General features: G+C 40.3%; 1 protein-coding gene across 3 annotated transcripts; it reads right to left on the minus strand.

The window, feature by feature from the left end:
• Positions 1–9531: 9531 nt before the first annotated feature.
• c4h14orf119 (chromosome 4 C14orf119 homolog) lies at positions 9532–14782 on the minus strand. 3 transcript variants are annotated; one of them, XM_026912180.3, is made up of 3 exons: positions 14463–14782; positions 12062–12481; positions 9532–10908 (listed from the first exon to the last, which is right to left on the minus strand). In XM_026912180.3, the coding sequence occupies exons 2-3, from the start codon at positions 12476–12478 to the stop codon at positions 10735–10737; spliced, it is 591 nt and encodes a 196-aa protein (XP_026767981.1). In that variant the 5' UTR covers positions 12479–12481; positions 14463–14782; the 3' UTR covers positions 9532–10734. The 3 variants fall into 3 exon arrangements, with proteins under 3 accessions (XP_026767981.1, XP_026767982.1, XP_026767980.1); XM_026912181.3 differs by lacking the exon at positions 14463–14782 and adding an exon at positions 14336–14452; XM_026912179.3 differs by lacking the exon at positions 14463–14782 and adding an exon at positions 12574–13313.
• Positions 14783–15678: the final 896 nt, after the last annotated feature.

A 15678-nucleotide genomic window follows, 5' to 3' on the forward strand; every position in this document is an offset into this window, starting at 1 on the left:
TTAGTATTATAGCAGCAGGGTTTGGGTCTTAGGGTATCCAGGTGAAATTACAACAGCATAATGAGGATTGTAAGTGCTGAAAGCCCCCAAATGAAGAAGAAGGATTAGCTGAACCAGGTAGAGCTTCAGGATGAATCAAGCAGGTCTGGAGTTTGAGAGTTTTACAGCAGTGTAAGTGTGTCATGTAAAGGCATCTTCATAACATCAGGCAGCAGCAGTTGATGTACAGCTTGATACAGACAGAACAGATTATTAGGACTGCAAAGAGCACACAGTGCAACTACGTCACAGAACACTTCACAGGGTTCCAGGTTTGACCTTTGGTGTCTGTGCATGTTCTCTCTGTGTCAGTGTGGGTTTCCTCTGGGGTATCCATTTTTCTTTCACTGTCCAAAAACTAGCCAGTCGTTGGATCAGCTAAGATACACCGAGGAGCCATAGTGTTAAAACCACTGAGAGGTGAAGTTAATAACATTGATTATCTCATTATAATGGCACCTTTCAAGGGATGGGATATATTAGGCAGCAAGTGAACAGTCAGTTCTCGAAGTTGATGTGTTGGAAACAGGAAAAAAGGGGGAAGTGTAAGGATCTGAGCAACTTTGACAAGGGCCAAATTGTGTTGGCTAGAGGACTGAATCAGAGCATCTCCAAAACAGCAGGTCTTGTGGGGGGTTCCCAGTGTGCAGTGGTTAGTACTTACCAAAAGTGGTCCAAGGAAGGACAACCGGTGAACCAGCGACAGGGTCGTTCAAGGCTCACTGATGCGCATGGGGACAGAAGGCTAAGAAAACTGACTACGCCATCTTGTGGAGAAAGGAGAAAGACTTTAACACACCAAGGGTTTTTGTTTGTTTGTGTGGTTTTTAACTGAACCCTACCACTATGCCCCAGTTTGCACTAAAAAAGGGGATGCTGGGAATAAGAAGTCTTTTTTCATTCACAAATCATAACAAATAGTAATTTGCAGAACATAACTTTATTTAACTCCTGAACTTGTACAGAGCCTCAGCTGCTTCACTCGAGTTCAGCTTTCTATCTAATGTAACTGAGTAAGATAAAAATGTGTAGCTGTCGTGTGAATCCTTCTTTATTCTTCTTTCCTGTTTCTTTCAGCTGCATATGTTACCACAAATGCTGTTTGTGTCTGTGGTTAACTGATAACAAGTTGGTAAAGGGAGTATCTTTGACGTGGTTTTAGAAACTTCATATAAACCATTGTTATGTTTTTGTACAGTCTTTCATTGACTCTGTATTACTGTGCTGCTACTCTCAGAGCGCAGTGATAGAGTGCAGAATCTGAGAGCTTTAGACCTCTGATAGTAAGTTCAGTAGAGTCTGAGGTTGTTTCTGACTTGAATCGAGTGCCAGAGGGATTGTACTCCTCAGAACTTCGTGACTTTGCGCCTTTTAACAGTAAAAACTGTGGTGCGCTGTTAGGATATTGTTTGTACCAGTAAAGCCAAATGTTATTGCTGCTTGACTCATATGAACATTTCAGAGTAACAGTGTCTGTTTCTTTCCTGATAATGTTGGTATCTTCATCCGTCGGCCCAATTTTATCTGCAAAACTGCCTGCTGTAGAGAAGAACATAAAGAAATAAATCTGTGAAGTATTTTTGTAAACAAGTCAAAACATCGTCTTAGGAAAGAAAGAGTTTAATGTTTCAAATATGGGTATAAATTAATAAATTAGGATTTAAGAAATGAATAGATTCCTAAAAACATGAGTATTAATTAATAGAATTAAGTAACTAATGAAAATACATTGTATTGATTAATACAGTTGATTAACTGATGAAAATGAATTACCTGCAGCTAGAGTGAGAATCAGTGGTGTGTATCTCACTATGTACAGTAAGTTGTATAGTTGAGCCATTTCTGAACACAGCTCTGTGAGGATTCTGTATAATAGTGCTGTATGTGCTGAACTTTACACATGAGGGAACACGTCTCTAGAAGGCCACACCCAGGAAGTGCTGCTGTTGTAGCATAACTTTGTACAGATCATCACTCCTCTTGATCCTCAGTCACCTCGATGCTTTTTCTACAGCTTCGATGATGTTCTTGGTGCCTTTTCTTTCCTGCAAGCCTCTGATGCCAAGGAGGCTGAGTGTCTGATGTAGAGATTGCCCTGCAAAGCCCCTACAGTCCACCTCAATGGGGCCACAGTGGAGCTTCCACCCTTGCCTTCTACATTCCTCTACCAGTTCGAGATATTCGGCCTCCTTATGCTCGGGGGCCTCCTCTATCCGGTCTTCCCAGGGGACAGTGAGTTCCAACATAACCACTTGCTTAGAACATTCAGATGTTAAGACCAAATCTGGCCTGAGTGTCATCCTTGCAATGTGTTCCGGAAACTTCAGCTGCCAGTCCTGAGCTGAGGCTAGCAGCCCAGTTGAGGCCCTGAGCTCCACCTGAGGTTTTCCTCCCGCTCTGACAAAGGCGATGTTGTGTCTTATTGGGAGCTGATGTTTGCTCTGTTGGATTCCCGTGTAGATGGTGTCAGCTACGGCCTTCAACACCTGGACATGGAACCAATGGTGCCTTCCCTCTCCCAAGGCTTTCTGGCAGCAGCTCAAGATGTGCTCAAACAAACCTCTTCTCAGGCACAGTGGGTATGCCGGGGTGTTGGCTAGACACCAGCAATGCACGTTGGATGGGCTTGGGAGGACATCATACACTGACTGGGTCAGAAACTTGAAACTGGATCAGAAACTCAGAAACAGGTGATCTTATGGGCAGTTGTATGGTCTCAATTAGTCCAAGCTCCCTCAGACTCTCAGACTCGCTTCTGCCTGTTCCACTGTCTTCTGTGCCCACCACTTCTTCCCAGTTCTAACTCTGCCTGCTGAGGAGACTCTGGTGTTGGTTTAGTCTCTGTAAAAAAAAAAATAGCACCTCTCACCTTTGACAATTGTCAGTGCATGTCTACAAATTGATCATTTTAGAGGAATCCATTTCTTAGGAATCAATAAGAAGTGTTTTCCTGAGTGTGAGTTTAGAGCTCTAGATAAAGACGCAGACAAGAGACATTAAGTTTGTACTTTTGTTCACTAATCTAAGGCCCTGCTCATAGTTTATAATCTGCACAGACAGGAAGTTCAAATCTGATATCATCTGATTCTACAAATCTAGACCAACTACCCTGTATTTTATTAGGCAATGTTTTTTTGTACATCACCCCAGTTTCCTCACAAATCATGCTGATAGATGGACTTAGCTACTCTAAATTTCCTCAAGGTATGAATCACTGTATGTGTGTTTGATGATCTAACCAGAAGAAAGTGGCTACTAAAAATGTTTGGATGGATGGATTCATGAATGTCTACAACCAGATATCTCTTTTTTATATTGCTGCTGTCCTCATATAATCCTAAAGGTGCCAATAAAAATTAATATTAAGTCAACAATGTGCATCAATTAATAGATAGAAATATACAATATGCAAAGAAAGAATCCAGTAAAACTAGGATTGAAGAGCAAATTATTTAACTTTATTAGTTTATTTGCCTTCAGTAATAAAACCGTAGTTTTTGTACAGTGCAGTTGGATTTCCTGTCACTGTGGGCTCCAGAGCACAGTAGTATAGTGCAGAGTCTGATACAGCAGCAGAGGAGATGAGCAGATCCACTCGTTTATCTCCAGGAACTTCAGCAGACATTCTTTTGGGGATGTTGGGACTCAGAGTTCCGGTTTGAGTAATATAGAGAAGGAACTCAAGTTTAGATTTTGGATATTGCCTGTACCAGTACAGGTCATTGTTTTTACCACTTGTTTCATATCTGCAGGACAGAGTAACATTATCACTTTCAGCTACAGCTTCAGGACTGTAAAAAAGTGGCTGTATTGAATCTGCCATGGAGTCACCTGTCATAGAGAAGAGAACATAATGTTTTTAACCTTTACACAATCAAACCAGAACTACATAAGTCACACCCACATTCTGATGTTTCTTAACACCACACACAATAATTAATCACTAATTCAACACTTAATATTTCTGAAAGAACAAAAAGTCAATGTAGAACTCACCTAGTGAAAGCCACAGACACATGAATATAACAGTGAACATGATGAATGGTCTTAGCTGAATGAAAATATTCTTTCTGTACTCTGATATGTTAACATCATAAAGGTTGATGAAGCTCCGCCCCACAGCATCACATGACAGTGTCACCAATGTTGCAACACACACACACACACATATATATATATATATATATATATATATATATATATATATATATATATATATATATATATATATATATATACAGTATATATACACACACACACTGATCAGCCATAACATTAAAACCACTGACAGGTGAAGTGAATAACGTTGATTATTTCGTTACAGTGGCTCCTGTAAAGGTGAGGGATTTATTAGGCAGCAAGTGAACAGTCAGTTCTCAAAGTTGATGTGTTGGAAGCAGGAAAAAATGGGCAAGTGTAAAGATCTGAGCGACTCTCACAAGATCCAAATTGTGATGTTTAGATGACTGGGTCAGAGCATCTCCAGAACAGCAGGTCTTGTGGGGTGTTCCCGGTGTGCAGTGGTTAGTACCTACCAAAAGTGGTCCAAGGAAGGACAACCGGTGAACCAGCGACAGGGTCATGGGTGTCCAAGGCTCACTGATGCACATGGGGAGTGAAGGTCCGTCTGGTCCGATCCCACAGAAGAGCTACTGTAGCACAAACTGCTGAAAAAGTTAAAGCTGCTCTGATAGAAAGGAGTCAGAACACACAGTGCAGTGCAGCTTGCTGCGTATGGAGCTGCGTAGCTGCAGAGCAGTCAGAGAGCCCATGCTGACCCTGTCCACCACCCAAAGCTCCTACAATGAACACCTGAGCATCAGAACTGGACCATGGAGCAATGGAAGAAAGTGGCCTGGTCTGATGAAGCACGTTTTCTTTTACTATATTCTGAATCAGTGGTGTCTCTACACCAGATATCATGCAGAAGTGCAAAGCATGATAAATAACTAAGTGTAGCAAGTAAAAGATTCAAATTTATTTATTGCATAGGATAAACATTTTCTGAGGTATTTGTTGAGGGGGAAAAACAGCTGCTGGTCTTGACAATCAAGGAAGCCATTAGGCCTTAAAGGGGAGTGGTGCACAGTGTGTGTGAGGTTTGCTGGAGTGAATGAAGGTTGCAGTGGTGTTCACTTGGAGTGTGTGTGGTAAACTGTTGCAGTTTACCCGAGATCCAGACTGCTGGTTGTCATTTAAACATGAAAACTGTTATACAAATAAAGTGTGGAGTGCTTAGAGATTTACATTATCTCATGCCAAACACCACCATTACATGAGCCCATTTTCTTCATTGCAGTCATCGTGTACTTGTCCATGCTGGAGACAAACTATATTATAGCTTACATGTTATTTTGAAATTGTATGTATAGCCCTACTGTAATTTCATTTTTTTTTCCTAATTATGAAAAACTGATCATGTTTTTCCCCATTTTTCCCCATGATGTAAAGGTTAACTGAAACTTTTGATCTGTATCTGCATGACTGGATGCATTTCACTGCTGCCACATGATTGGCTGATTGAATAATTGCATGAATGACCATGAGCTTAGCACTGGTGCCTCACACCTCCGGGGTTGGGGGTTTGATTTGAACTGCACTAAACTAGAACCATAACCACTAATAATGCTACTAATTGCTATCAGAACCAGCACCACTGGAGATCTGACATATTTGTGAAAAGAAGTGAAACTTGACTAGAGCTTTAAATGTGCTTGTGCCAGCTAAGTATTCTGTATAGAGGCTAGTTACTACTTTAACTAGCTTCGCTCACAACTTGTTAGCACTGGAGTGTTCATTAACCAGGAGGATAAATGATAGCTAGCCATGTGCAGCAGTAGGAGAGAAGATTTTTTTATTTAAGATAAAGATCTGGTATTAACTCAATATTCTTTACTTGTTAATTCAAGGTAGCTAAGCCTCTAATGCTTAGCCATAACAACACATGGTTACAGGTAGTTACTGAAATATGAAAAATAAAACATTCCTGTACTCAAGGTAGCATGAGAAGAAGAGAGTTTACTGGATAGGATAATATATATGCAGTAGGTATGATAGAAGAACAGCTATAGCCTCTATCACAGAGGTTTTATTGTGAAAAGTAGTATTCATCAGCAAAGAACTCAACATCTCTGGAGGATGTGAGCAGGGCTGTGTGGTGCTCTAGTACTTTGTCCACAATAAGATAAGTGACTGCGCCATCTTGTGTTCACCGAGGAGAAAAACCTGTGGGTCTTTGGACCCATGTCCATGTGGATTCCTGGTTCCATGTTTTTTTTTTCCATCTCCCAAAAATATGCCAGTAGATAAACAAAGTGTGTCTGAATGTGTGTGTGTGTGTATGCAGGGTCCGATCCAGAGTGTCTGATCCAGAGTGTCTGATCCAGAGTGTATTTCAGCCTCACACCCAGTGTTTCCAGGATAGGCTCCTGATCCACCATCACCCTGATCAGGACAAAGCGGTTACTACAGAGTGAATCACTGAGCTGCAGCCAATGAGAAGAGGACAATGTGAACAGTGAGAGAGAAAGAGAATCCCCCAGGAAAGGATATGTAACGTTCATGTAAAATTCATCAGTAGAACTGCCTTCAATATAACACAAGTGTTTCAAAGTTTTTATATAGTGCAGTTATGTGTGTGTGATGCGCTGGCAAAAACCATTCACATGGTGAAATTTTGACATTTTCTACTGAGGGTAGAAGACATATTGTTCAACTATAAATTAGTATTTCAATTTATTTAAATTCATCTTAAGTATATTGAACTTTATTTTACATCTTCATAGGGAAAGTGTTACATCTTTATTACATATAGGGAATTTTCTTTATTGGGTTTTTTCAAAGGCAAACAAACATTAAAGTCTGTTAACTAAGAAAGAAAAGTGTATTTGAATGAAGCAGGTAAACGGCTCCCCCTCCTGAGAGAAAATCCAGCTTCACTTTTTGTACAGTGTGTTTGAGTTTTGTGTCACTGTGGGCTGCATGGCGCAGTAGTACAGTGCAGAGTCTGATACAAAAATTGAGGAAAAAACAGAGAAAAAAGCAGAAATAAAAGTAAGACTACATGAGCTCTTCTGAGGACATCATTTTGCTACTCTTTCAAGGCAGAGCAGAAACCCCACTTTCTCCCGAGACTCCTGCCGTATGAGGTATAAATGAGTTCACCTACATATTGAGTTAAAGCCTTCTGAGCATCAGCAAACTGTACGGCTCATGAATTCAGGCCCATTTTTCACAACTCGGTTGCTACCATGGATAATGATGTGACCAGTTCGGGTTTTGAAGACGGCAAAAACTTTGGTGAAACCCTAGGAAAAAAAATCTATCAATGAATGATGAAACTGACGGGTGCATAACCACCACCGTGCTAGCCATCATCCGCGCGGAGAACCGCTGGACAGAATTATCATCTGCCACGGCTGTGTGATTGATCACCTGAGTCAACTCCAGCACACACTTTTGTTCCATCCTGACGTGTGCTATCTGCACACGAACACCTACAGACTGGTGAAAAAGCTGTTTAAACTGTGGTTGAAATACACGCTGGCTAGAGCTCTGAAATTGCACGGTATCAAACATACTCCGTCCTCGGAAAAAATTCAAGGTATCGCTGAAGCCATCATCTGCGATTGGCGAGATGAGCCTCGCATCAAATCTGAGGTCAAAGAGGAAACACAAGAAATTTGTGGTGACCAAGTGTATGAAGCTGCTGTGGACTACTGGACCTTTCACGCATCTCTGGAACCCTCTGACCAGCTACATACATGAGAAACTTCAAAACATGCCACGGCTATTCTGACTGCGAGGAAGGCCTGAAGACTGAGTTTACCTCTGCTCTCCAAAAAAATGTAGAACTGAGAGACAACAACCAAAGTATTTTTATTAATCATCTTCCTTTAGGATATAGAAGTTGTTTATCGACTAGAAATGTTCATGAACATGAGAGATTTTACTAAAATCGGGATTCTCTGTTTGTTGTAAATACCACGTATCCTTTACACACTTATGCAACAGGTTTTATCTTTCATAGTCATGATGACTGAACAATTGATGAATAATATTCAGTACATTATAAACCGTCAGACCCAGGGCCGTATGGTGAGTTTGCAAAGAGCTGATGTTGAGAAAATGGGTAAAAGAGTTAATGATGCTGAAAGAACGTATGTACGTGTGTTACAAAACAAGACCAGAACTGAGGTGACTAAAGCTTTTGATTCCATTCTAAAGGAAGGTAGAGTTCCCAAAAAACTACAAACTGACCAAGGGAAGTTTTTTTAACAAAAATTTTTAAACTGTAATGAAAAAACAGAACATTGTTCACTTTGCTATGGGTACGAGGCAAAAAGCATTGGTGTGTGAAAGGTTCAACAGAATGCTAAAGACCAGGATGTAGAGATATTTTAGAGCTTTGAACACAAGACCCACTTCTGACACCAAACTGTGGAAAATAATCAGAAAATACATTTTATATTTTCATATTACCTATTTTATACTGCATATAATGCATTTTATATTTTTTGTCTTAATTCCTAGGGCTTAGAGCAGAGTGGTGCACATCACTATCAGAAGAAGAGAGGAATAAACACATTCCATCACTTAGGCAGGCTCCAGTAAGTCTGTCTAATCAATTTAGTTTGTTCCAGGCTATGCAGAAGATGAGGAGAAGTAAAAGACAGTCTGATCTGGTGTGGTCTCAGTGGCCTCGTCTGCTTTAGATAACATAAAATGCAAATGGATGATGTAAAGGGATGGGGAGACATCTAGTGGCGGTAAAGAGAGTTAGCGTGAGTAAGACAAATTAGAATTAGCCAATTACAGGAAGCAAATTTGTCCAGACTTTTAAAATCATGCACTATCGTCATCTCTTCAGTGTTCATTCTCAAGACCGACCTTCTTTATTGCTTAGGTTTTCCTTTGTAATAAATTTTATTATTGATTTTGAGAAATAAGTGTTTTGTTTCTTGCTTATCCTTGAACCAACATGTGAGACGGGAAAGAATTGTCTTGAAATTACAAGGAACCGAACAAGCACCTGAGTGGCCTGTGTGGATAGAAATGGACGAATCCTCCTGATGTTATAAAGGAGAAATCGGCCCGAGCGTGTCAGATTAGCAATGTGAGAGGAAAAGAACAGCTGATTGTACATGGTTACCTCAAGGTTGCAGGCAGTGACAGAAGGTGAGATCAGAGTTGTCCAGGGAGATCACAGGATCCTTCCCCATCCGAATACATGCAGGGAGGCATATCAGCTACACTAAACTGCCCCAGGGTGTGAGTGTGTGTGTGCATGGTGCTCTGTGATGGACTGGCATCCCATCTGGGGTGAATTCTCCTGCCTTGTGCCCAGCGCAACCAGGATTGGCTCCAGATCCACCGTGACCCTGACCAGAATAAAGCGGTTACTGAAGAATAATTGAATGAATGAATGGATTGTTGCACCTTTAAAGAGAGATTATAGTCTTACTGTTTTCACCGACGTACTGGAGACACAAGTGTATTTAGAATAGTTTATTTAGCTGTAACATGGTGTACATCTATTATCACCAGTTCATTTTATTTTAAAGGGGTTTACATTCATCACTACAGCCCCAAACTAGTGTAACTAATGAAAAAAACAGTGTGGCCTGAAAACATAACGCACATACATAGTTATAAAAAAAAAATCCAGGCCACTGGAGTTCGTCCACACCAACCTCTGCAAAACATGTCTTTAGGGACCTTGTGCACAGGGGCGTTGTCATGCTGGAACATGTTTGGGTCCATTAGTTCCAGTAAAGAGGAAATCTTTACGCTACAGGATACAAACACATTCTAGACAATTGTGAGCTTCAACCTTTGTGGCAACAGTTTGGGGAAGAACCACAGATGGGTGTGATGATGGTCACGTGTCTACATATTTTTGGCGATATAGTGTACATTACACGCACAAAGTGTCTGTTTACACAAATTTCCAGTTCTTGGCCACAAGAAAATTGCGACTGAACTGCAGAGATGAACTGCAAAAATCTCCAGCAGCCCTGTTTGACATCAAACAATACATTTTTCAGCCTTTTATTAATTTAATTATCAGCATCTTCATAAATGAACATAACAAGTGATTAGCTGATATAGTGGTGTGCACAGTAAACTCAAAATAATTGAAAACCAATTTTACAGTGTCATATTACAATTTAAAAAATAGCAAAATACTGTTTGTTATGAGGAGTGTGTAAATCAGTGTTCTAATTAAATGTAAATTAACATACAATTCCTGGCATCAAGCAGATACAGACCACGCAGGCAATGTGGCGATCATACACTCGACATGTGACCATTGAGATTTTCTGTTTTCATGTATGAAATCAGCAACACTTTCACTTTAATCATATTTTGACATCATGCCTCAATATTCATTCATGCTGTCATTTATAACAGCACATTCAACCCTGCTCTTCCCCTTACATAAAGAATTCCTCAGTAAAAGTTCTTCAGAACTAAGATCAGTAGGCAGGGTGATCACCTGAACGACATTACAGAATAAGGAAATAGCAAAGAACGGCATTCTGCTGTCTCCTTCAGGTGATCACCCTGCATACTGATATTAATCTGAGGAACGTTTACTGAGGAATTCCTTATCTAAGAGGAAGGGCAGGGTTGAATGCGCTGTGATAGATGATGGCAGGGAAAAAAAACAACAATTTATTTATACAGAGGCCATCAGTCCCTTCCTGCAGTACTAGCTAGCACTTTGTAGAACTGAGCTACAAACATTGGATCCTTCTCTTCCAGGGTGGCCAAGAAGGCATTCCTTTCCTCTTCAGTCCACGTATCAAACCACTGTGTCCACAGCCTCAGCTGACACTCAAAAATGTTGGGAGGCCGGTCCTTCACCTTAAGTGCAGAGGGAGAAACAGAATTTGGAACGTGCAGTTGACATCATGCCAAACTGCATATTTGCATTTTTCAGGGTGGCTCAAGGGACAAAAAGGACAAATAATCCATTCATAGATGCTTTACAGTTAAAAGATGCCACATCAATGCACAAAATATCTTCATCAAACGGAATGTTTGTCTTGTCAATGAATTTAGGCTATTTGCAACAAGAGATCTATAAAATGTGGCATGCAATTGCGGGACACTTAATAAACAGAATATATTTGTTTTTTCTGGTTATCCATCAGTATCCTTATCATTCAAACACTTATGCAACTACTGGCTGCACTTGTGGAAGTGAGAAAAAGAGATAGCATGTACAATAAATGTGGCTCGTGTCTGACACACAGCTAATGGAGTCAGAATGGATTGAAACTCTCGCTAAAATGGAAACTTACTCACCATCCACTTTATTAGGAACACCTGTACACCTGCTCATTTGTGCAGTTATCTAATAGCCAATCAAATGGCAGCAGCACAATGCATAAAATCATGCAGAGACAGGACATGATGTCTACCTCAAACATCAGAATGAAGAAATAGTGTGATCTCTGTGACTTTAACCATTGCATGGTTGTTGGTACCAGATGGGCTGATCTCTAGAGTTTACACAGAATGGTGCAAAAAAACATCCTGTGAGCAGACGGTCTGCGGGCTGAAACACCTTGCTGATGAGAGATCAGAGAATGACCAGACTGGCCTGAGCTAACAGGAAGACTATAGTAACTCACATAAGCACTCTTTACAACTGTGGTGCGCAGAAAAGCATCTCAGCACACACAACACATCATTTTATAATTGCATTGTAGCCTTTAAATGAAATCAAATCATGAGCTCACTGATGTTCTACACCTGTATCAAAACAGTTGGAGAAATGTTGACCAGTCACAGATCTTGAAGCCAGCACCAATTATTGTTTTTTTTTTTTTAATAATTTAAAATACTTTCTATATTTATAGAGATTCTTTAGTTCCTATCAAAAACATTTGACATGACATGACCATTTAAAATGACACAACTGAAGTTTTAACACGAATAAAGGAGAAATATCAGTGAACAAGACCGGTATTGGCGTGATATGACACTTTTGACTGATTAATCTTAAAATCACCTGAAGTTTATTAAGGTGCTCCAATAAGCTGCAAACCTTTCCTGGTACTGCCTTTGAAATCAGGTCTTGAAGAAAACATTCTCTTTGAGAAGGACCCCAGCCAAGAAACCAGCTAAGCACACAGCGCTGTTCCTGGAGAGTCACGTATGACAGAGGCACTGGACCGTCACTCTGAGTGAGGGACGAGGTATGCTGGTGCTCTCCCACTCTCGAGCAGACCATTTCTTGTGAAGCAGAAGGGTAGGACGTGATGGAGGACTGGAGGAGCTGAGGCCAATCTTGGCCCTCGGATAAAGCTACCGGCGTAGCTGATCTGGGGTTTGGCTCGAGGCATGCGTGATTATTCGTTGTATGACTCTTCGTGGAAGGTGACTGTGGTAGGCTTGCTTCTTGCAGAGCATGATGAAACCAGGCCATTTTCTAAGATAAACAAAAGTGCACCATTTAAAAACTGATCTATCAAATATTCAATCAGTTAATGTAAATGTCATCAGTAGTCTCCAATCACTGACCCCTTTCAGACCTGGTATTAACATCCTTATCAGGTAATCAGTGTCCGTGCTAAGTAATTATCTCGACAGGTTGAATGTGTCTTGGTGATCGGATCACGCTAAATGCCTTGCACAGGTGGTCCTGAGCACATTATACCTGTAGCGTGAATGGCATTGTGTCCCTGACAACATCTAAAGGCCACGCAGTCACCACTGCAGCTCGGTCTGTGCTTTTCACTTGGATTTGAGCTCCCATGCTGCTGATTGATTGTTTTATCCCTGGCTTGCTGTTTTGCATACATTATATTAATTAAATCTGTATCTTAAGATGTGCACTAACACCTTTAAAATCTCTCATATGCACACCTCTTATTCTCAGCCGGGGTGGCATGGGATAAACTGCCAGATTGGAGATTACTTTGCTAGCTAGCATCTATCTGCCAGTAGCTAATAACTAAACTATGTTTCTGGAAGCTGTGGGGTGAATCAACTAGCTAGCTAGTGCAGCAATCCACATTTGTTATTTGATAAATTTAGCTAAAATATTCTATGAAGAAAATCTCATAATACTGATGTAATACATTGATTTGTTTTCACTTAGGCAATGAAGCGAGTGGAGAGTATGTTTATCAGGCTAGCTCAGATAGGGAGTGTGGCAGCGGGGCGTGGTCGAGCATCAGCTGCAGACGGAGAGGAGGCGGGTCAAACCGCCAGGTAACGCATGATGATTCTCACCTGTGTCTCATTACCGCCAGTCTACTTATCTGTTTCTTTGTGCTTTCACTGACAAGAGAGATTTCTGATTTTTGGGATTCTACAGACAGCTAGATACAACTTCAAGTGATGAAGAGGTAGAAGAAAGAGAGCAAGAACCAGATACAGAAAAGGACAAAAGAGAGCTAGAAGGAGGTAAAGAGGTAGAAGAAATGCTGCATGGAGTGAGTGAAGAAATGGAAGACAGAGGGCTAAGGGAAGACGAGAGCTCAGAGGAGCTTCACAGCTAAAGTCACCAGTACAGCTTCCAAGGTATGTTCAGTTCTTTCTGCCTATTCATTATTATTTTAATTAATAAGATAAGTCAGAAGATATCTCACATAGATAATTATTTAAAGGTAATACCACTCTAAATACAAGTCGGACCCCATGAAACCACTGAGCCGCATATTTCACGTTTCTGCTTGCCACATTCTCGTTATTGGATATCGGTAAAATCCGTCTTTACCAAATTGTAAAAATATGTGATGGTAAGCAGGAATGTGAAATATGCGGCTCAGTGGTTTCATGAGCTTGTTTAGGCCGGTATGGCCCTTTAAAGGCTACAGAACAGTCTTTAGGTAGCTATAAACAATTAGGTGATAAATGTTCACCTTTACATTTAAGTGACAATAACAAAAATTTTAAATGACAAGTTTTTTCTTTTGGTTTCATGTTCTGCTTTTTGTTGCTCTAAATGTTGCACTAAATTTTGACTCATCCTTGAACATGCGTGTAAATTTTGGGCCACATCACACAGTGGAGTTACGCCTCACTTCCTTTCTGCATGGCATGACCCGTCAACTGATTGCATTAAAACCGTGAAACCTGAATTTTAAAATGTGCATTTCTAAACACTGGGGAAAACTAATTTGAATTTCAAGGAAGTTAATTCTAAATAAATAAATAAATACATACAGATGTGAGTTCAACCTAAAATCTTTCAATACTATGAATTCAGTTGTCTTTCATTTTCATTAATAAAAATATATATAATTTTTTTTTGTGTGTGTGTTTTAAAATTTGTCACCTTTTTGCTTCCATATGCATGAGGAAGTTATTTAGCTTGACTGGGTTTTAATATTTACTCTATAATCAGAGCTTTACATGCGGAACGCAGCTGCTTTTAAGAAATAAAATCAAATGAAAAAACTTACATGCAAGAGATGCAGAAAACACACACACACACACACACACACACACACACACACACACACAGTCCCTCTGTTTCTGTCAGGAAGGTGATCTGTTTCTGACCCTCATCACCTCTTTTAAAAATAAAATTAAAAAAAAAAACAGTTTTCACGTCCAGAATGTTTTACAGCAGATCCTAATTCACCACACGATTATTCACACTGTCGCACAGCTGAGGTTTCACTGTCTGGTTTAGTTTTTTTAAGATTTGTCTCCACAAAAAAAACAACTAAACAAAAACATAAACATGAGCCCAGCACTTCCGCTTCCGCTGCTGCTTCTTCTTCTTGGGGTTTTATGGTTCGGTGCATTTCCCCCCCTACTGGCCTGGAGTGTGGAGCAGCGATGAGAAGAGAAAAAATATATATAAAAAAAAAAACTCTAAATCGTAATAAACAGTCCTGAGCAGATCAAACGCTTCCTCATTCGGGTTCAATTTAAAATTTATATCCAGAATTTATATATTTCTGTAAAGCTGCATTGAGGCAGTGTGCATTGTTAAAAGCTCTATACTGCTAAAATTATCAGCAATATTCATAAATGAGCTCACACACACACACACACACACACACACACACACACACACACACGATAATAGTTATGTGAAACTTAGTGCAGTGTACACTTACTCCCAAGAACACACTGGAAGAAGTTTTAATGTTTGATGTAGATTATACTGAAAGAAATGAGAAACTGAAACCCACCGCACTGGACATGCAGTAATCAGTGAAATGCATCATGTTTCATCACTTTAAAGGGTTTAAGTGTAAAAAGAAGAAAAATAAATTAAATTTTTTTGTAATATCTAGAAAGAAATGCAGGCCTGAAGGGGGACTGGGTGTGTTTACACTGTGTGCCATAAACACTGAAGTTTCCTCAGTGCAGTGAGAATTACATCATAATTACATGAACATATTTCTCACACAGTTCATGAAAACATCATGCTCTTTACAGGAGGAAGAGGAGAGCAGAGTTAAAGACAGAGGGATGGAGGAGGAAGAGGAGGAGGAGGAAGAAGAGGAGGAGGAGGAAGAGGAGGAGGAGAGTTAAAGACAGAGGGATGGAGGAGGAGGAGGAGGAGGAAGAGGAGGAGGAGGAAGAGGAAGAGGAGGAGGAAGAGGAGAGCAGAGTTAAAGACAGAGGGATGGAGGAAGAGGAGGAGGAGGAAGAGGAGGAGGA

Source organism: Pangasianodon hypophthalmus, chromosome 4, assembly GCF_027358585.1.
Source record: "Pangasianodon hypophthalmus isolate fPanHyp1 chromosome 4, fPanHyp1.pri, whole genome shotgun sequence".
Taxonomy (NCBI): Eukaryota; Metazoa; Chordata; class Actinopteri; order Siluriformes; family Pangasiidae; genus Pangasianodon; species Pangasianodon hypophthalmus.